Consider the following 23,040-nt stretch of genomic DNA (forward strand, 5'->3'; position numbering starts at 1 on the left):
CCTAAAACAAATCATAGGATCTAGCTTAGAGGTACAGTGAATGATTTTAGGTCAAGGCTCTGAATTTTTAAAGTTTGTTTGCTTGTTTATTTGACAGAGAGAGAGAGAGAGATCACAAGTAGGCAGACAGGCAGGCAGGGGAGAGGGAGAAGCAGGCTCCCTGCTGAGCACGGAGCCCCATACGGGGCTTGATCCCAGAACGCTGGGATCAGGACCTGAGCTGAAGGCAGATGCTTAACCGACTGAGCCACCCAGGTGCCCTAAGGCTCTGAATTTTTAATGCTATGTTGGCTATCCATAAAAATGGGAAGGTTTGGCAAAGGAAATGGGGAAGGATTGCGGTAGATTTGAGTCAAGAAGTCCCTTCTGGGCCCAGATGGTAGATGTCTCAGTGCGATTTATGGTAGAGAAAATCTGAGTTTAGAGAACCTCTGTGGCATTATCTCAATTTTAGTGTGTCAAAATATTCCGTTAAACATCTTTTTCTGAAGAATGGTATGAATGAGCAATGCTAGTCAAAATCTAAATCAATGCAGAGAAGGTATTAAAACATATACCATACGTAGATGCTGTTCTTTTTTTTTTCCTGTTTTTGTGTTTTTTAATTTTATTTTGTTATGTTAATCACCATACATCATTAGTTTTTGATGTAGTTATCATGATTCATTGTTTGCATATAACACCCAGTGCTCCATGCAGTACTTGCCCTCCTTAATACCCATCACCGGGCTAACCAATCCCCCATCCCCCCTCCCCTCTAAAACCCTGTTTGTTTCTCAGAGTCCATAGTCTCTCATGGTTCTTCTCCCCCTCTGATTTCCCCCCCTTCATTTTTCCCTTCCTACTACCTTTTTTTTTTTTTTAACATATAATGTATTATTTGTTTCAGAGGTGCTATGGTAAGCGCCATAGATGATGTTCTTATGGCAACTTCTACCACAATCACCTCTTAGCCATAAGACTCATCAAGAAAATTAAATGTAAATAGAATATACTTCAATTACAAATGTGCTATATTGTAATTATTAAATATAACAGTGGGACATATTAAATGAGAGTACGTAATGAAGAAAGGGCTTGTTAACTTTTAGGCTTGAATTCAAATAGGAGAGAAAACATATTCATTGGGTATCACTATTGGAAGACATAAGTGCTTCCAAAAAACAGAGAAATGCTGGTCATCTTTCTTTTTCAATTGTTTCATCGGGAAGAATCTTTTTTAGGTGATAAAACTTACAAGCTAAATTAAAATGCACTCTACTCATTGGCAAGCCACACCAGCAAGAATAATGTGATCATGGTACTTGGAAGTTTTTGATTTATAACTATACTATTCTCTACTTATAAGGCTGCAGTCTAGGAGGCAGAGCAATGAATCATTACAATTGTCTATCTGGGAAATGTCAAAAGATTAAGGGCAGAAGAAGAGAGAAAAAGAAAGAACACACATTTCTGTCTGAGAATTACTCCACAATTAATGGGAAGATATCACTAGCACATAAATCCAGTGCTAAAGAAATAATAATTAAATTTTTAAGATCTTCAAGTAAGACTACTAATAAACCATAGTGCTTGAACTTCCTGGGTAGAAAGGCAGATTATCCTCTGATGCTCTGATAACTAAATCATTCCTTATTTAACTATCACAGTGACCTCTCCCTATGCACGAAGAGTTTGGAAAAGTAAATTTAAGCTGAAGAAGTAGATCAGAAATTTGACCCAATCATTAATGGATCCAGATTTTTAAAAAAAGGACACATACAGTTTAATTGATACTTTGCCAATACAAAAATAAGCATCCACAGAATGTTTATTTACTGTTTAAATTACTCCATATATTCATATACCATGAACAGAAAATATACTTTATCCCACACACAATAAGAGCAAACAAGTGCAATCTTTCAAACATTAAACGTTATAATCAAATCTGTACAACAGATAAATAAATTTATACCTCTAACAGTTAGCTTGTAACAAAACAAAATGAAAAACATATATTGCCCAAAGTCACCGGTTTACTTAAAATTCTACTTATGGTTATACATCTCAGTCATAACAACTTGAATCTTTACTACACTGCACCAGTTAGATTGATAAATATATTTTTTTTAAAATAGGGGGAGTAATAGGAAATACCAAAATGAGTATAAAGAGCTTTCCAAACATTGGAAAAAATAGAAATTAATTAGTTGGAGGAAAACATTAAATGGATCCACAGGGTAACTGGTATCACACTGGTATAGCTTAGGGAAAGGAAACATATGAATGGATTGGAAAGAAAACTTGGCCTTTTTACAGGAAGAAGCAACGACAACATCAACAGTGACAAAACCCTGTCATGGAGCCTAGCACGACTCTGTGAGACAAAATGTACAAGGATTTAGGTATGTATACCTGAAAGCCACAGCTAGGAAGAAAACCCTTGTCAGGAAACAGGTAACATCAGAACGTGAACACATATAAATTAAAGGCATACTGTTTATCGTTCCACATCATTGCACATATGGTAAGAGAACAATACTGCAGACATTCTTGAGTAAGAAAGTTTTCGGTGAAGTAGGAAGTTCCATGATGAATACAGGTATAGACAATCTTATTACCACAAATTTAGTAAAGATCAAAACACTCAGTGGTGCCACTAAGCTAATTAAATTATGTTTTTACTGGAAAGGTAATTATTTCCCTGCCTTCATGTTAACTTAAAATCATTTATAAACGGAAATATAGATCCAGTAGAAAAGACGTTTCACATGCAATCCTATACAATGCACTCTGCTTCAACTGTTCTTCAGGATTTCACATTGGAGACGTACATTTCCAATATATACAACCACACATGTTCCACAGACGCCACTGAGCTGTCCTCTTGCCACACGGGTTTTTAATTTACATATACATTTATATCTCCAGATAGATGCTTTTCTCCTCTAGGCAGACACAAAATTAGCCTGAAGAATTTAAGTTTCTTAGGATTTTAGGAACCTAATGTCTTGACTTCTCTTGAATCGACGATAAGATGAGGAGTCCACAGAAAAATGCAGCTATACATGCCAGCCTTTTCAAGAGAGAGGAGTTATCTTTAGGAATAATAATCTGTGCAAGATCATTAGTGATCTGAGAAATTTCGTGCGCCACACAGACAAATATGAAAGTGCTGACGATGATGTTGAGCATGGGGTTTCCAGGTATGAGTACCAAGACGCCTCTGGTGTCGGCGGCCAGCCATATGTGGTATTGGCAGATAAAGAGCTGGAAGGAGAGGAAAGTTAGATACGTACAGACGGTCAACGACTACAGCACAGTTTTGCCTAATTTAAACATTTCCTAGCATACTTATGTTAGAAGGCTTTTTCCAAACCATTTACTTATGTTTCACTCTTGGTCCTGAAAAGTCGACTGCAGTCTACTCTTCAGAACTCCTACTTGTTGAAGCGCTGTTTCAAAGTCCCCAAGAAATCAAACAGAACCTTACAACTTTAAAAAACATTTTTTTTTTTTTTTTTTTGCATGACACAGAAGACAGCTGACAGAAGGATTTCCGGACTCTGGTCTTTAGACCAGAGTATTACTAGGGGTGTGTGCACATATGTGCACACTGCATATTTATATATATTTGTGATTATACTTCTGTATGTGGATATATGAACAGGACGTGGTATGGGCATTAAGATGTCCTCAAGTTTGCTCTGCATGGCCAGACAAATGTTTTCAACTCCATTTGCATATTCCTAAAGTATATTTCAACTTCCATGTGAGTATACATATTAGATGAAACCACTACAACTTTCAGTGGTGGTTACAAATGTGGTTCTTTCATCACATTTGTTCAAAATATCAGAGAGCAGAAAAATGCTTAAGCTACCTCTCAAATATGAGACTATAAAATTTTGATATTTTTACTAGAAATACCAAATTATAAATTCATTCATTAAAGTTAATAAAAACACTCATGCTCCAAATATTAAGGGGATAGCAAAATAAACATTCTTTTATCTACTGAATGACTTGATAAGTCATACAAAAAAAAAGAACATGTATTAAAGAACTCAAAGAAAAATTTATTTTCCCTATTTTAAGGACAACTTAATAATAAATCTTATACTCTAAAATATGTCTTTATGATTATAATATGAATTCTACTGTTTTAATATGTTCTACTTTGAATAATAGAGCTCAGAATATTCAGAATGTTTTTCAAAACCTACTTTAAGGTTTTAAATAAGTCATATTCAGTATTGCATACAAAATGTAATAAGGTTAGAAAATTTCCCCAAATTTCCTATCATAAGGGTGAATTTTATTCGCATAAGTATCGGTAAACTAAATTCCAGGAATATTTAATTATGGAGATGAAGAACAAATAAAAATCCCTTCAGCTTGACTTCATTTATATCTATTTATAAATTTCATTTATATCTATTTAACTTTTCTCTTTTCTGATCTAAGCAATTTAGTGCTTACAAGCTGAAGACAATATAAAGAATATTTGAAAGTCATCTAGGTCTAGTCATTAAATAAGTAGATTAAAAATATACTACTTTGTTGCTGTTGAAAGTTCTGAGTTTCCTCTCTGTATTTCCATAAATAACATAGTTTTGATTTAAAAAAATGTATTTTGGATTTATAGACATACACACACGCATATAACACTTGGCTGTGTAAGTAGAACAAAATATTAATGTACCAACCTCTAATGAAATTTTTCCAAACCAAGCAAAAAATGAGCTATAAACTGATCGGGCATATCCAGGGATATTCCTTATTAGGATGAAGGCTAAAATCTAAGGAAAAACCACAAAGACAAAATAAATAACCTGTTTATTAAAAGCATTTGCTTTCCTTCAAGTGATAACTTTATTATCTCTGTTCTTGAATTTGATACATACACAATGGTTTTTGTCAACAGAGAAAGTTTTAGCAAGTTATTTTTGTTCTAGACTCTGTCCAAGTTAGATTTCTCAACATGTGGTCTGTATACTGTGTATCAGTGCAGATTTTAGGTAGCACGTGGCTGAACAATTTTATGTGTATTTGAAAAATTATAAATCCACCTCCGTGTAGAAAGAAATGATATCATAGTTTGTGTAGCCAAACTCAAAAACCCCCATGATACAATTTGGCTTCTTCCATAAAGTATCTGCCTGATTGCCAGCAACATACCCCGTCCTGCAGTCCTCCATAGCCCCCTTTCACTAACACCCATGTAAATATGAGAAATGGCATGACTTTTAAGATGTCCTCATGTTTGCTCTATATGGCCAGGCAAATGACGTCTTGAACTGCATTCACATGTCATATATTTTCCCCTTTTGATCTCTTCTCCCTAAAGACAACCTCCAGCTTTTGGGCGCCTGACCTTCACCATTCTCCCCCATCCTTTTGTACCAGGTGGAACAATCTTGAATTTTCTAAACCTCTAATTCAGTGTCACATTCAGTAGCTAGTTTATCTAGCAAAGAACTCTCTTTAGAATCTATTCTTATAAAAAAGCAAGAAATTGTAAAGAAAAAAACTTTTCACTTTCACAAATACCTTTCAAAAATCTTCTCATAAAAAGACTGAAAAATCTATTCACACTTCAGAGAAAAACCCTATATTCAGTGTTGATCACTCTGGGCATCTGGTCAAAGGCTTTAGGAAGAGGCCTCTGGGATGCATACAGGATGAGCAAATAGGAGATTTGTGGATCACTCTATCACTTATGGAAAAAGGAACCAAAGTGAACTACTCAGGTACCATTAAGTTGAGTGATCTTCATGGGTAGTGGCGTCAAAGGGACTCAAGTTTGAATCTAACCTTTGCCTTGTATTAGTTCCGGGATTGAAGGTAAGGCACTTTACTCCCTTAGGTCTGTTTCCTCATCCATATGAATAGGGGTAAGATTTACTTTGAAGGTTGATGTGAACATTAGATGGGAAAACATATATAAGGTACTTATCATAACATGCATTGTGAGCCATTTAAAGAAACCCATTAGGTAATTAATAGCACAGGTGGTATACATAAATGGTAAAAATCATAAAGGTGAGACCTAAATAAAGCCCTTAAACATGAAACCCTTTAATGAGTTATTATAATTAAAGTATTGCACAAACTGTAAAATGCTAGAAAGAATGACACAGATAAACACAAATCACTAGTCTGAGCATCAGAAAATCTAGGAGTAGCCCTAAGCAAATCACTTTCCTTCTTTCTAACTTTAATCTACCCTTTCTCAACGTGTACTTATTTCTTTAGCATATTCCAGTCTGTGTTTCGTCATATACTTCGTAAATGATGTGATTAGGGGAACAGAAAAATCAAAGAAATGATAGCCATGGAGAAGACAACTGGGGTCTAGGGAGTCATCTTTATTAGCTTGGTAAAGAAATAATAATAACACTTAAAATTTGTTCAGCATTTGTAACTTGCTGGGTACTATGCTAGCACTTAATATACATTATTTATGGTTAATCATCTGTATGCTGTTCTACAGCAAGCCTTTCTGGAAATTTCTATCCAGACTGATGGGCAAAATAAAAGGTCAGGATTTGGGGCACCTGGGTGGCTCAGTTGGTTAAGCGACTGCCTTCAGCTCAGGTCATGATCCTGGAGTCCTGGGATCGAGTCCCGCATCAGGCTCCCTGCTCAGTGGAGAGTCTGCTTCTCCCTCTGGCCCTCCCCCCTCTCATGCTCTCGCTCTCTATCTCATTGTCTCTCTCAAATAAATAAATAAAATCTTTAAAAAAAATAAATAAAAGGTGAGGATTCAAGGATTGATCTATAAGAGTGAAATAGATAAAAGGGATTAAGAGTACACTTATCTTGATGAGCACTGAGAAATGTATGTAATTGCTGAATTACTATATTGTACACCTGAGACTAATATAACACTGTTAACTGTACTTGAATTTAAAAAAAAAAAGGACTGATCCATAAGCCTTTTGCAGGGTCAGGCTGAGAAAATACTTTCTAACAGAACACTAGGAATCTTGTACATGTTAAACTCTTAAGAAACCTCCTCAGATAAGTATGCTAAGGACATATAAACATATATAAATTTTTAATAATCACATCCATACCCACACCCCCACACCTACATCACCTGTTGGCATCTGAGAATAAGAGTGAAACATGATAAGGAAGTAAAATTTGGGGCTCCCTGAATGGTCTGAGTTTTACAACAGGGGACTAGCGCCCTTGGAAAGAAGTAGCTGCCAATAAAATTGGTACTTGCTTCAATTTGTGCTCCCCGTCCATTCTTGCATTCTGTAAAGGAGGAGCTGAGGCCCTCGCTGAAAAAGTACTAGGGAGATAGGTGTGCGCAGAGGGTAGTGACTGGAAAGTTGATGGGGCTCAGGAGGGTAGTGACTGGAAAGGTGATGGGGCTCAGGAGGGCTTGTGTGTTCTTCTGTGTAGCCGCTCTTTCCCTTAGTTCCCTTTATATCCTTCTGTACGGGTGCACTGTGAACGGTGACACCTCCTTTCCATCAGGAGTAACAGAAATGATATGACATACGATATGCAAAGAGTTACTGGTAAGCACTATCACTGTCTATAGAAGTCCTGAAAATGCTACATGAATACAGTATAAGGTTTACAATTTCATTATTGATTGTATTTGAAGAGTCTGTCACATGCTCAGTTTTATTGACTCTAGAGAGGTTCAAGGGGAATAAAATAGTTCCTGCAGTGAAGAGAACTTAAGACCTAAGAGAAGATCCTCTAGAAATCATCCTTGCTCCTCTTTGCTGCACTGCTCATTTTTTAGGTCTCAGTTTAGATACTGCTTTTTCCAGGAACCCTGCTCTGATACCAAGGTGGGTTGGGAAGAAGTCCCATGTTACCAAAGCGCCCGGTACCTAACTATCATCACACCATCACAATGTCCCATAATGACCTGCAACCAGAGGTATCTCTGCAAAACATCAGTCTGATTTGAGTTGCTCCTTACCTCTGCCCGCCTCCCAGTCACAACCACATACTTCTCTAGACTCTGGCTCTCCGAGCTGTAACCCGCATGGCCTTCTTCAAATTCCCTGAATGTAAATATGCTCCCTTCCCCCACAGGGCCTGAGTTCTTGCTGTCTGCCTTTATCCCTCCATTCTCAATTTAATTTTCCCAGGGAAATAATTTCTGACCCCTCACCATGCCTTGCTTCAACTCCAACTAGGTCAGATTCCTTTATTAGATTCTCTTGTAGCATCATATACTACTATTTATAATTACACGGTGATTCTATGATTACTACCTGTAATAGAAGAATGGAGGCTCTGGGAGGGCAGGACCTAGGTCTGATGTGGTTACCACTGTATCCTCCCAGCCTAGTATCTAGTGCATAGTAGGTATCAAATATTGTTAAATGAATAAAAAGTGTTCAATGAATGAATGTTCACTGGTTCATAGCTCTATTAGACTGTAAATTCCACGAGGGCAGGAGCTGTATGCATCTTAACACTGAGCTTCTTACACACGTATATACGTGTACGTACAGCGCGGGACTTAACACATTAATAGTTATGATTAAATAAAGAAATATGAGTAAATGAAGACAAAGCAAATATGAGGAGAACCAACATTTTCTAAGTGCCTACTAAAGTGACCAATACCAATCATTTCCATACATTTAATGTAGCAATCCTTTAAAAGAGATTTTAATGTCCCTGTATAGTAAAGGAAGGTAGCACTTAGGAAGATTAAGTCATATACCTGCATTTTATAGTTTGATCTCAAATCTCACTGCCTCTAAAGACTGTATTCTTATCAAGAATTAAGAAAAAAAATTTTCTAAATCAAGACAATTACCTGTACCACAGACACAGATGGGTGGAGTTCGTTGCACTCTGCTTTGTTTTTACAACTGCTGGCCCAGATGGAATAGGTCTAAACCAAAAAAATATAGGGATCAGTTCATGAAACCAGTTATGCCTTAACGAGGCAGCTTTCTCAGCATCTTTACACGGTTTTCTTTGTTTATTACATTATACTCCATGATGCTATTTAAAAAGCTTCAGTAAAAATGCCCACACATTTGGTCATCACTTGTTTTGGTTTGCTCAACTGCTCAAAGAAAAGAAAGCAGAGAAAGAGGAGCATAGGTCTGTGCTCTTCCAGAAATAGTGATCATGAGGCAGTGATGGTTCTTCCTGTCAAACACCTTACATTATATTTTTCCCAAAATTTATTACAACTTTAAAAATTTGTTTCACTGAATCCTCAGTTATTCTTCATATTTAACTTACACATACATATTCTCTTAGCATTTATGTTCAATTAGAAAAATACAGAGCAAAGGATTTTAAAAGTAAAGTTTTATATATTAAAAATAATTGATTAAATTCCTATTTCTTAAAGTTAACTTCCTGTATCATTTAGGACTTCAAAAAATTATAAGATTACATTTTGAAACTTACCAAGAAAGAAACTACTGAAATAAACAATAGAAAATTTGAAATTTTGTTTGAAAAAAGAGGTTCACCCTTTCCCTCAGAAAGTACTTGACGCTTCTGTAAAGCCAGATAGATGAAAGCAAACAACATTCCATGAAAGACTACCTGAAAAATAAGAAGAGAAAATTTGTTTTAAATGGCAACTTTTCAGTAAATAGCATGAATATTTGGTAAATGAGGACACTATGTACAAAAGTAAGTAGGTTAAAAGCTGAAAGGTTGTAAGTTTCTATGAGGGACTTAAACTTCAAGAAATGACATAAAGTCAACGATTGTTAGAAACTCTCTGCAATAGGACAGCAAACAGCTCTTGCAACAAAACGAGATAAGCTGGTTCATTCTGAGCAGTCTCAGCAGCAAGTGAAGAAACAAAGATAATTTCAAAATAATGATAAAAACACAAGAAACAACAAGTGTTGGGAAGAAAAAAGAGAAAAAGGAACCCTTGTGCGCTGTTGGTGGGAAAGCAGATGGTGCAGCTGCAGTGGAAAATAGTATGGAGTTTCCTCAAAAAATTAAAAGTAGAACTTTCATCCAGTAATTCCACTACTGGTATTTATCCAGAGAACAAAGACACTAATTCAAAAAGATATATGCACCCCAATGTTTATAGCGGCATTATCTACAATAGCCAAATTATGGAACTAGTCCAAGTGTCCATCCACTGACAAATGGATAAAGAAGTGGTATATATATACACGATGGAGTATCGCTCAGCCACAAAAAGAATGCATTTGCAACAACATGGATGGATCCAGAGGGTATAATGCTAAGTGAAATTAAGTCAATCAGATAAGACAGATACCATATGACTTCAGTCATATGTGTAATTTAAGAAACAAATGAACAAAGACAAAAGGAGATAAACCAAAAAACAGACTCTTAACTACAGAGCACAAACTGGTGGTTACCAGAGGGGAGGTGGGTGGGGGAATGGGTGAAACAGGTGAAGGCAATTAAGAGTACAGTTATAATGACGAGCACGGAGTATTGCATAAAATTGTTGAATCACTATATTGCACACCTGAAACTGATATAACACTACATGTCAACTCTACTGGAATTAAAATGAAAAAAAGAACAACAACAAAAATAATAAATAAAACTATTATGGAGATGTATGATAAAATTTAAATGCTAAACCAAAATAAAACACATTCTATATTGATACTTTCAATCAAATAAATCAACACTAATACCACCAAGATCATGCTTTTAAGAAGGAGCATATGCAACACAAGAATGGAAAAAAAATATGGTGGGCCAGAAAGCACATAAAGCTTTTTTTTTTTTTTTAAGATTTATTTATTTTTTAGAGCGAGTGCATATGTGCACGCGCATGGGGGGGGGGGGCAGAGGGAGAGAATCTCCAAGCAGTCTCCCTGCTGAGCGTGGAGCCCTCCCATGACCCTGAGATCACAACCTGAGCCAAAAACCAAGAGTCAAACGCTTAACTGACTGAGCCACCCAGGCACCCCAAAGCTTATTTTTTTAAAAACAAGGACTTAAAGTGAACTATCATATCATAGTACACTGCTCTAATGACAAAGTTGAGAATTTAAAATTATTTGCTATCAAGCCTTTAGCAAAGCTTTTTATTCATATGTGGTTTTGAAATACCCTGTAGTACACTGGCAAGTACAGAGTTATTAGATACCGGGAATGGCACAGAACCGGCATTAAGAAAACATTTGTGGAATGAAAAAAAGGATGGAAGAAAAAGGGGAAAGAAAGGAGAGAGGTAATTAGTATTTATTCATTGTCCATTATTTTCCAAATGCTGTGCTAGATGTTTTACATTTTCTTGGCAAGGTGAATCTTAACTTTCCTTCACGATTACATTCACGGAATCACCCTCAACACCACTCTCTCTTCTTTGCACACTCCTATCACAAAATCCACACTACATAATTCAGCACCTAATTATAAGTAGTAATCTTGGGTTTTAAACTCGATTGTAAGGCTTAGAAGCCTGGTGGTATGTCTTCTTTCTCTACTATATTCCTTCCTCACAAAACCAACATCTAGAGCATATATCAGGGCTCAATAAATATTGTGTTGAATGGCTGAAGCATATACATGAGGGATCATTTTTTTTAAAGTTTATTTATTTAAGTAATTTCTACGCCGGACGCGGGGCTCCAACTCACGACCCAGAGATCACTCCACCAACTGAGCCAGGCAGGCACCCCTATGAGGGATCATTTATAAGTCAAAATTAGGACTCAAACAAAGGCCCCTTTATAGACAACATTTTTACAGTATTTTCCTGTTGATATAAATACCCATGCATACCCTTTCTCTGCTATAAAAAAAGGTGGAGCAGGGCTGCTTTAATTTACCAAGTCAACACGTTTCCTTATTCTAAAACTAAAAAAAAAAAATTATAATTTTTCCAAATAATTTTTTAAGTATAATTTGAAATGGCAAAATATCACAAGATAAATACATACGTAACGGTCTAACCTCCATCTGAACCACCATTCATATACATTCCCTTTCAGTTCAAAACACTTGGACAATGGCCAAAGAGAAAAGATCTTCTCAAATGCACCCTATGAAAAGGAATCCAGAACACAAATTAAGATGGTATGAGTCAATACTTGTTTTCTAATTCTATTATAAATTATAGTTTTCTAAAGTTAGGATTATCTAAGAGTCATTCACAATTTAAAAATTCTCTTTCATCTGAAATTCATTTGAAAAGAAATTTATTTTACTAAAGACTAACAAAGATGACTTAAAACTTTTTGTTAACTTACTTTCACTGCACATGAAAGACTATTGAGACTGCAAAATTAAAAAAAAAAAGGCAAGCTAGTAACTGGAAAATTCTTCCATTTAAGGTTTTAAATCTAGTATACAAAACAGCTAATATTTACAGATCAAAACACCAAAATACAAAAAAAACTTTAAGATCTCAATATCCTAAAGAATGATAGTTAAGGTTAGTTTTTCTTTCTCTAAATGTTCTTAATAATCTATAATTAACCATTTGAGTTAAAAGAATGCTCTGAATTAGTCACCTTACTTAATCAACCATACCCAAATGCTGTTACTAGCCTTTGAAACAAAGTTTACAGTTTTACTGTGGTCAAGTTAGTGAATGGTACCCTCTTATTAATCGGACAAGCCTGGAAAATCTGGGAATCAAGGGGCAGAAGTCTTGGGTGCATTCCTGCACATTAATGAAGTCTTTCAAAGAAGAGAACAAAAACCTCAATTTCCAGACTAAAGAATGGCAACAAACTCTATTAAGGAAAGCTCCATTATGGACCTAATGCCACAGCATAAAAAATGTAACATAACAATTTTTAAAAAGGCTATTAAAAAACAAACAAAAAATGAAAACAGAATTGTATTTTAGGTCATGCTGAATCTTTAGGTTAGAAGAAGTTTATTATTTTAATGAAATGCAATATTCTCCGTTTAATCATTTAAGAATTTAAAATACTTACAGCTTATTAAATAGAGGTTCTATCAAAATCTATGCCTCAGAAAATAGAGGATGATTCTTACCAAGAGTTGCAATATAAAGTACTTACAGATCATACATATGATATGTATATGAAATACAGAAATACAATATTGATACAAAACAGAGAAATATATAGTATCTATTAGAGATACATGGTCTTAGAGATCATATATATGTGACACATTTATCATTAAAAATAGTATTTCTGATTAAAAATTTGTTTCTTATGTGATCAATGGGCGAGTATTTAGTGAGCACCCATTTTGTGCAAGACACTGGGCTAACCAGGCCAAGTATTTTTTTTTTCCAGTGCACTGATCCAAAGCTGGGGAAACCTTCTTAGTCTCTTTATTGAACCCCTGGTTCACCTTCCCTTCTCTCCCTCAGATGCACTGTGGAGCGTCTGGAATTTTAATGAGTAAATGTCAAGCAGCTGTTGCAGTTACCTGGCTATTTCTTTATACATTTGCTATCGTTTCCTGCTTACTTTATAAATCTCCTGTAAAAAACCTTGGAGTTCAGGCAGAAATAAAAATGCTTTATTTCTAAATATGAAAATAAAGTATGAAAGCCTACAAAACAAACAAACAAACAAAAACCAGCTTATAAGATCACACACACACTATGCTTACGTGGCATTTGCACCTGACACAGCTAAGTCCAAGACAGGGAATGTTGGAGATGGGAGCAAACTGCAGAATATGTCACAACTATAGGTATTCAAATTAAAATATTTTGTTATAAATATCATGCTGCCCAAATAATCTGTCTGCCTGATGGATTGACCAGCAGGTAGCAGTTTCCCACCTTGCTAAAGTAGCTGAGAAAACCTCAATCATCATAATAGGGGGAGATAAAACGGTAGAGATAAGAAAATGACCAAAAATTTTATTAAATTAATAATTGGCGCTTTTATTAGACACTCATACTACATATATACAAACTCATGTGCTCCTAAGTTGGCTTTGCTAACTGCCAAAATTTTACTCTATGCAGTTATGGAAAAATCAAGGAACACTCTGATGCAATGAATAATGCACAAACCAAGTTGCGAATTCTGTCAAGAGAATTTTGATCTCCACTTAGAGTAGTGTCTTATAAGAGGCATTCAATAAACGTCTGATTGATCAAAGTAAAATGGATTTTGAACAATTGCCAGAGGAAGAGCTTTAAATTGCTCTTACAACAAAAACAGTGGTAACAAAAGTAGATAGGTCTCAAAAGAACTACACTGAGTAGTCAACTACAGAGTGACACTTTTATTACAGTCATTAAAAAATGAAGCTAAAAAAAAGCTCTGACTCTTCTCACATACTTTAATAGACTTGAACTTTAAAATAACATAGAACAAAATATAAACTGAAAAGACTGTACAAACCTGAGAATATGCCAAAAAACATATACATAACAGCAAGAAGGCTAGTTTCAACAGTAAGCCAAAATGCCAGAAACAATTTCCTAAGAGAGAAAATATTTAATTTACTAAAAGGTATAAATTTACATTAGAAAACATATTAATAGTCTCTGTTTAACATAGTAACACCCTGCATAGTTCTTAAAATAATTGAAGGCTGCCCACAGGATACATAAAATATATGTAAGTGGTATTAATTATAAGAAGGGCAAAAAGGAGTAGAGCATCCTCGCTAGGAAAGAGGCCACAACCTATGCCTGATACCCTCCGTATCTCCTGTTCATCCACTATAAATATATCTGAAAATACCTCCTTGGATTCAACTATACCTATTTATTATTCAAAGGCACAACAAAATTTGGAACAGTATGTTCAATATAGTTCTAACATTCATGTTGAATATAGCTTAGGTAATACTGCTGAAACATTAGAGTTCCAAGGAGAGAGCTTAAGAACTCCCTAATGGATCAGGGTTTAACCTTAAGATGTATTTTAACATACGCATATTTTAAGTTATGTGCTCATGGTTTATATATATTGATTTCATTTGTTAATACGCTAGGTTTGTGTCGAGGGATTAAGCTACAGAGGCTGTTCAAAGACATTCATGGGCCTGATGAAAGGCTGGAATTCGACTCTTACCTGAAAAAGTTATTTGACATTATAATGGGAGTCAGTGGAAGATATTTCTGATATATGGTATGTGGTTGAAAGAGTTAAGTTAAACATTATCAAAAACAACAACTTTTAATTTTTCCAAAAGAGGGAAGCTTTTATTTCAATGATATGATCTTGAGGGAAAGGAGCATTAAGATAAATAAGCATGGCCTCACTCTGAACATTATCAGTAATGGGATGTGTGGAGTTTGAAGGTGACGACCTTCCGGGCACTTAGGCTTCCTTGTATGTACAACAGGTTGAGAGTAACTGTGCTAAGGGTTGTCTAGAAGATAAATTATATTAGTGCTCTTTAAACCTGGCTAACACAAAAAGCCTTTTTGCAAATGAATGCTTATCCAAAATTCTCAATATAGGTAAAAAATCAAATAAAGCAGAGCTGCAAAAGACTGGAGAAGGATGCAGGGGCCCAGAGCCCTATTTGGCTTGCTCTTCTCTCTTCTAGTGCTCTTCACTCTGGCTCTATACAAGACAGTTTGAAAACTGTTGCATTAGCTGATATGTAAAATGACTTTGAAAAATTTAGATAAAAAAAAAAGAACACACACATACAATATACATGCAAACTACTAATCTGCCCTGTTATATAATCACTTGAATTAGTTCGCTGTAACATTTTAGAAACATAGTTTAAGAACAAAGTTTCAAATGTCAAAACTAGACATAAATTTGAACTATGTCTCAATAAAAAAATAGCCTTTAACAAATAAAAAGAAATTTAGTACATTAAAAGAATGTATTTATTAACAGTAAGAGAATATATTTACCGTTTGCTTTTTTTTGGATGATTTGTGGCCATAGGGCTAAAGTAACATATATGACCATGAACCATACGGTGACCAAGGGGACAAAATAATAGAATTGGTAAGGCCGATCCATCACTATACATAACACCACTACCAGGAAATTGAGACGAAATAAGACCTATTAAAAAGGAGAAGAGAATGGTTTTCATTCCAGGTTTGCATGAAGAGCAAAGACATTCTCTCTGACAGAGTATAAACATTTATTTAAGACTAAAGTAATAACTGTACAAGTATATTTTACTAATCCTTAAAATTATATTTGTTCTACAATCACTGTAAGGAGTTGAATATAAAATATTTATGCATCATTATATTAACTAAATCCAAGCAAATCACCAGCCTGAGCTGTCCTCTGGCTACAACTGCCATCTTGTTAAATGTAGGGGAAGAATCATAAGCCTCCTTCCTAGGGCTACAGTTTATAAGCAGAGATTAGATTACCTCAACAAAAGGGTGTCCATTTCATCTCTGTTTGATGTTGATTTACCCCATTTAGGATTAAATTGAGAGTTGTCATAGATACAAAATAATATTACTCAAATTAAAAAGTGTCTTTGGGACCCATGTAACAGTCATTTCAGACAGTGTGATGTCATTCAAAGAACACAGAATTTGAGCAGATTGATATTAGAGTTTTACCACTTACTATGTGACCGTAGGCAAATCATTTAACCTCTCTGAGCCTCAGTGTCCTTTCTGTAAACATGAAAATCACAACTCCGGGTTGTAATGAGGGGAAATAAAATAATATTCAGAAAGTGCCCAGCACAAGGTAGAAACTTAAGAAATATTAATCCTCTTCTTAAAGAAAACATAACACAGTATAATAATCCCGTAACTGTACATTTCTACAAAACTGAACTGAATTAGCAATGCTGTCCCTTGTGTACTGGCGCTTTTATTAGACACTCATCTAAATTACATTTTCCCTTCCCTCAGTAATAAATTATTTATCTCAAATTATTAACCACAGAACACAGAAATAACACAACTTTAAAGTGTAATTTCATAAATTCAAATTATCTGTGTCCTTATAATGACCATATTTATATTTTTCACACCAAAAGGAAAGAAAAAGAAAAGAACTGAATACATTCCTACCTGACAGACTCTATGAATTCCAAAGTCTCCTTTGATCCAAAAGTATGAGAAATGCCCGTACCCCGTCTGAAATAGGTATGCAGCAACCAGAACCCGGATGTGCATGTACACAGGCAAAAACTGTTGGCAAAAATAAACAGGTAAAATATGTTGGCACTAACTATACTTTGAATTATCATAACCAATACATTGAATCAAGACAATGGATCATTGTTACTTGGCATGAGCTCAATGAAAAGATTTATTTTTAAAACATAGGCAACATAGCAAGAGTTAAAAAAAAAAATGTGGACTTTGGAATCAGATCTCATTCAAATTCTGGTTCTGCCACTTACTAGCTACGTGACTTTAAGTGAGTTTTCTAAACCGCAAAACAAGAAGGTTCTTATGAGGAATGCAGGAGTTAATAAAGGTGAAACACTTTGTACATTTTCTCCACTTGGAATTAAATATATGATATCCATAATTACTAATCACCAGATAGGCTGAATATAAGTTAACTGTAGATTTCACATTTTCCCAATGAGAAGATAAAAAAAACAAAACAAAAATCCCACAAATTTTGGCCCCCTCAACTACACAGACTTTAGATTTGTAAATTGTCATATAACTACTTATAATATATAATTATTTAGCAACAAATATATATTAAAAAACATATGCAACCATAATTTAGAAATCCTATTTCCCTCCCACTCTTAATTTATAAAACAATTTTATTCTACACTCCCACATCAATGTTTCATGACCAAGACCCTTAGAATCATTTACGATGGTTTTTCAGAGCATCCTAGCTTCATTTCTAAGTTAAATGAAATGTAACACATTTCTGATCTATATTTTATGGGAATCACTGGAAATATCATCTCATTTGTAAGTCCTAATTCTCATAACCCTAGAACACTGTCATTCACCCTGTTGAATCAGCCATTGGTCCTTTATGTGTATATTCATGATCTCCACAACACAAGTAGTACTCTGTTTTTTAAAATGATCTTTAAAAGCCTTATTCAGTGACATCCAACCCTTGCAATTATAAGACTATTTTTTCAGGGGTAATTACTAAATCTATGTAAAAATTTTTTGGCTTCTATTTTATAGACTCATCTGATCACCTCTGTAATTATCCAGCATTGACACTGCTTATGGCCACTTCAGGTTAATGTGTCTTTCCCAAGTGATACTTTTGTAGGAAAAAATAATTAAGTAGACACCCTAAATAGATTTTATAAGTCCTTGAATGTATGCATCTTTTGTATATATCCTTGAATGCACCCTTGAACACATCTTTCTCTTTTCTGAGAAGGCAAAAACCCCCGAATTTATAATAGGTCATAAATTCTTCAATACCGCCTCCATTCTAGCCAAACTGTTAAGATTCTCTGTTTTCCATACTTGTCCTTCTTGTGCTTCCCTGTCACCTTTCCTTTGTTTATCTGTTTATTCTACCCTGGAATGTTCTTCCTGTGACATATTTTGCTTATTCAAATCCTATTCTTCTTTAGAGCCCTGTTCAAAATTTCCTATTTTTACTCAGATCAAAGTCATTTTTCCTTCCTTGGCATTCTTAAAGCACTCACAATCTATATGTCAAAAATAGTTTTTATTTATTGCCCTTCATCATCAGTTCTTTTTAAATGTCTTATCTCATCATTAAATCAGAAATTTTCAATGAAGGTGTAACATACTAGAATCACAGTGATGATGAAGGTAGCAAATGTCATCTTAACCTCAGGATTTGTCTATTCTAAGCCTGTTACCTTATTCTTGAAAGCACTCTAAAATATTCCCTTCAAGTATCTAAACATTTTTTTTTTTTAAGAGGGTGGGGAAGGGTGGAGCAGAGGGAGAAGGAGAGAAAGAATCTTCAGCAGGCTCCACGACCCAGGGCGGAGTCCTACACGAGGCTTGATCTCACAACTCTGAGATCATAACCTGAGCTGAAATCAAGAGTTGGATGCTTAATCAACTGGGTGGTTGGGTGGCACCTGGGTGGCACCCCCTTGAACACTTTTTAATAGCAGAAAACATACCAATTCCCAAGGCAATCCATTCCATTTTCAGATGATCATTTTCTACCATAAAGTTCCTTTTCAAGAAAGGTTGAAATCTGTGTAAAAGCTTCCAACTTCAGCTCTCTAGGACAGTGCTATGCAATCAAGATAAAATGCGAGCCATACAGTACTTTTTTAACATGGCTACCAGAATATTTAAAAAGCTAAAAGAATCAAGTGAAACTAATTTTAACAGATACAATGCATTTAACTAAATATATTTAAAATACTATCATTTCAACATGTAATAAGCATGTAGTGAGATATTTTATATTTTTTAAACCAAGTTTTTTAACTCATTATGCATTTATCACGATGAGTCATACTTCACTGGTATGTCTGTCATGTTCACAGAACGCCTCAATTCCAACCAGCCCTACTTCAAGGGCTCAACAGCCACACGTAGCTGGTGGCTTCCACAATGGAGAGTCTAGCTCCAGAGCCATTTGTACCACACTTAGCCACTCTTTTATCTGACTGTTCTACAAGTATCTGAAAACAGCGGTCCAACCTAGGCTAACTTCCCAGTTACTTCAACCACTGTCCATAAAACATGCTTTGAAATCCCTTCAAGACTGGGGCTGGGCCTACAGAGTTGAGACTTGGTTGTTACATGTAAATAGTAAATACTATTCATTTAAATTAAATTAAACACCATCACAATAATCTGCCAAGTGCCTGCCAATGTCGGATTATTACAAATTTCATGTAATACTTCTCCCAAGTTTTTATTTTAACATATTTTAAGTCCACAAACAATGAATCATGGAACACTTCATCTAAAACTAATGATGTAATGTATGGGGATTAACATAAGAATAAAACAAACAAACAAACAAACAAACATTTTAAGTCAACAGGAAAATTGAAAGAATAGTACAATGGACACCCACATACCATGCTGACCCATTTTAAAGAATGTTGTACACGACATCATCCCTAAATATTTTAGCAAGTATCTTCTAAGAAGAAAGAATAGTTTCTTACATGACTATATTATCATTATCATACCCAAGATTTAATATGAATATAACAGTATCTATTGTACAATCTGTATTCAAATATCCCTGATTGTCCCAGCAGCATCCTTTATGGTTTAAAAAAAATTTTTTTTAGCAATCTTGAGTCAAGGATCACACATTGCACTTGGTTGTCATTCCTCTTTATTCTCCTTTAATTCAAATTATTTTTCTTTTTATCTTTCATGAGTCAAGTATTACAACAAAATTTTAGTATTAAAATATATTTTGATTTCCAACTACATTATAATTAATAGCTAGGCTAGCTTCCGATTCTGTTCTTTTTCTAGTCCCACAAATTTTTCCTCAAGATCTTTTATTCAGATTCTTTCATGAAAGTTACTTACAAATTCCCGAAGGAAAAAAACCCACAGTGGAACACAAAATCATCTACTGTATAAACCTAACTTGCTGTACTCTCCATATTAAATTCACAGTATTTTATCCATATTTCCTATAAATTATGTTTTAAAGGAATGTTTATACCAACAACTGCAATCTGCCAGACCATCTGGATTATCTTAATAATTCTCTGTAATTTTTTATGGTTTCTATTTTAGTATAAAAACAAGGCACAACTAAAGTTTGACATATTTTACTCAAAATAAAAAACATTAGGTAATTAAAATAACCGTGGCACTTAAAAAGAATTTTTAATGAGGGTAATCCCTCAAATATCCAAGAATCAAGTTCCAAGATACGTTATAACCCATGCTAATAATGCTTTGCCAATGTAGATACAGGTAATTTGTAACCACAAAATCCTATTACATAAAAGAACAGGAATATGTTAATTAATCATAACAAATGGTCTGTTAATGAAAAATATGTCCTTCCAGAACAGGGATTTTTAAAAATTGTAATTTAGGATATATTGGGATGTAGTCTAAGATATATTAGAATTAGAATGCTGGCTTGGCAAATGATTATAATAGAATGCCAAATTGCCTTCATCTTTTTATGATCCAAATTCTTTCTGGAATCACTGAATTGAGGAACTTAATCTGCCATTAATTTTTTCTATCTGATTTTTTTAATAGGAGTATCACCCTTTAATATGTCAGCAATTAATTATGTCTCTAAGTGGCATTTTCTTAAAACAAAGCCTTTTTTCCCCTCTCAAATTAATCCAATCTTTATTCATATGTCAGAGATACTTCTAGGATTCAATATTCATCTCTACCTACTTTTTAGAGAATCTGACAAATATATCCTCCAAATTCTGAACTGGGCTTATAAACTAAATTTTACTATCCTCATCTGTCCTTGCCTTGGATTTCTTCTACTGTCTGGGATCTTCTGTAACCACCTGAACACACTAGGTCCCCCTCACCTGCAGTGTCACGGGAATTTCACTGCTGCCACAAATATACTTGTCAGAGCCATACAATTTCAGTATAAATTATACTTCATGCTTTTACCTTCTGCCCTTCAAACAAACCATCCATAAAATCACTGCCAGTTTTTGAAAATAATGAAAAGACTCAATGAAGAATAATATTATTTTCAAATTGTTAGAGACACCTGTTAGAGAAAAAAACCTCAGTATTATTTACCTTCCTAACTGCTGCTATGGAAATTTCAAAATATTTCTGTCTGGACAACACTCCCCCTCTTATCTCAATTTATCATTGATTCAAATACTATTTACAGATGTGTGCTTTATGTAAGCAACAAAAAAGTTTGGTAGTTCCAAAATTATGAATGAGTTTCTCAAATTTTTAAAACATGTTTTATAGAAATTAGTTTGTATCTTCACTATAAAACTTGTGTGAGAAGTGGTTATTAGATACCTGGATTCACCCTCAAAAGCTCATTTTAACTGCAATATAGCTAGAATGTTACAACTCGGAATACATTTTTTCCTACCCCTGACAAATCCAGAGTATTCCGAGACTATGAGAATCCTGTCTTTTAAGACACCTAGGGAGAAGGAAAAAAATGATTTTGTTCAGGTACAGAAGGCACTAGGTGAGCACAGAAAGGGTCCTCCAGCTCATGGAGGAGGTAATACTTAGGAAGTAGGGCACAAAAATGGTACAATGGTAGTCCCTTAGTACCTGAGTTCTTTGAATACTGGGGCAAAAGAATTCTAAGGTTTTTAAATTTTAAAGGGGTAAAAACAGTTGGCCAAACTTCCTAAAATACAAGTAAGGGCAGAATATAAATATAATCGTCTAACTTGATTTCTTTTGATAGGAACTTGCCTATTTGAAATCCTTTGCATCTACACAGTTTCTTCCTAAGTTTAAATTAGCTGTCCAACAGGGTGGCATGAAATAATACCCTTAGGTTATTGGCTACTTCTACTAATTAAAATTAAGGCCAAGTATTACAAATAAATTATTGCCTTGAAACTATACCTTCTCAAAGAGTTGGGTGGTAGAAGAATGGGAAGGTATAATGATTGGGTGGGAAATAAAACAGGTTTCTAAAGGTGGAGAATATAAAACACAAAAGAGGTGATGCCCTGAAAGAAACAGTATAGTCCCACCATTTCCTATGTCTTCTGAACGTAAATTCAAAATACTTACTGTACTTGCTCCAGAGATATGATAAATCAGAATCACAAGCTGCATCCAGCCTTTCCATTCATCTGTTTGTTCTCTATTTAACACTTTAGTCTGTGGAAAAGAACCAAAGTCTGTTTTAAAATTCACTATGAAGCTATTATTAAGTAAATTTTTTTTATAGGATATAAAGCAAATGCTTCTGTCAAAAGAAACTTGGGGGGAAAACAATTAAAGATTGGCATTTGATTTGATAAAAGATATAATAAAACTATTTAAAATACAATATGAATTTGAAGATTAATATAAACTAAAAGAAATTTTAAATATTTAAGTTGCTACTCATGGTTTTATATTAAGATTACATTTATATTGTGACAGATATGTTTGTAAAACTAAAAAATGGCATTTTATAATTTTCTTTAAAAGAATCTTAAGAGTTTCAGCTGGAAAAGACCTTATAGTTCTCTTACACTTTAATGTGAAAAAAGGGTCTATTACTATAGTTTATTTTCCCAAGGATATTCTCACTGGAGATTAAAAAACTG

General features: G+C 34.5%; 1 protein-coding gene across 3 annotated transcripts in view; it reads right to left on the reverse strand.

Annotated features, from left to right (window-relative positions):
* Nucleotides 1-1,740: 1,740 nt before the first annotated feature.
* The window catches only part of CASD1 (CAS1 domain containing 1), a 49,872-nt gene continuing 28,572 nt past the window's right edge, over nt 1,741-23,040 (reverse strand). For 2 of the 3 annotated variants that reach the window (XM_054505291.2, XM_045864685.3), the window contains 9 exons: nt 22,517-22,606; nt 16,910-17,029; nt 15,770-15,926; nt 14,289-14,368; nt 11,886-11,987; nt 9,397-9,537; nt 8,789-8,866; nt 4,692-4,784; nt 1,741-3,252 (listed from right to left, as the gene is read on the reverse strand). In XM_054505291.2, the coding sequence (XP_054361266.1) occupies nt 2,986-3,252; nt 4,692-4,784; nt 8,789-8,866; nt 9,397-9,537; nt 11,886-11,987; nt 14,289-14,368; nt 15,770-15,926; nt 16,910-17,029; nt 22,517-22,606 (1,128 nt within the window). In that variant the 3' untranslated portion in view covers nt 1,741-2,985. The remainder of the gene's footprint in view (nt 3,253-4,691; nt 4,785-8,788; nt 8,867-9,396; nt 9,538-11,885; nt 11,988-14,288; nt 14,369-15,769; nt 15,927-16,909; nt 17,030-22,516; nt 22,607-23,040) is intronic. The other variant, XM_064575258.1, reaches the window with a different exon arrangement.

The sequence above is a fragment of the Mirounga angustirostris genome, unplaced genomic scaffold (genome assembly GCF_029215605.1).
Source record: "Mirounga angustirostris isolate CCGP_5_RB_7025 unplaced genomic scaffold, mMirAng1.0.hap1 SCAF_12, whole genome shotgun sequence".
Taxonomy (NCBI): Eukaryota; Metazoa; Chordata; class Mammalia; order Carnivora; family Phocidae; genus Mirounga; species Mirounga angustirostris.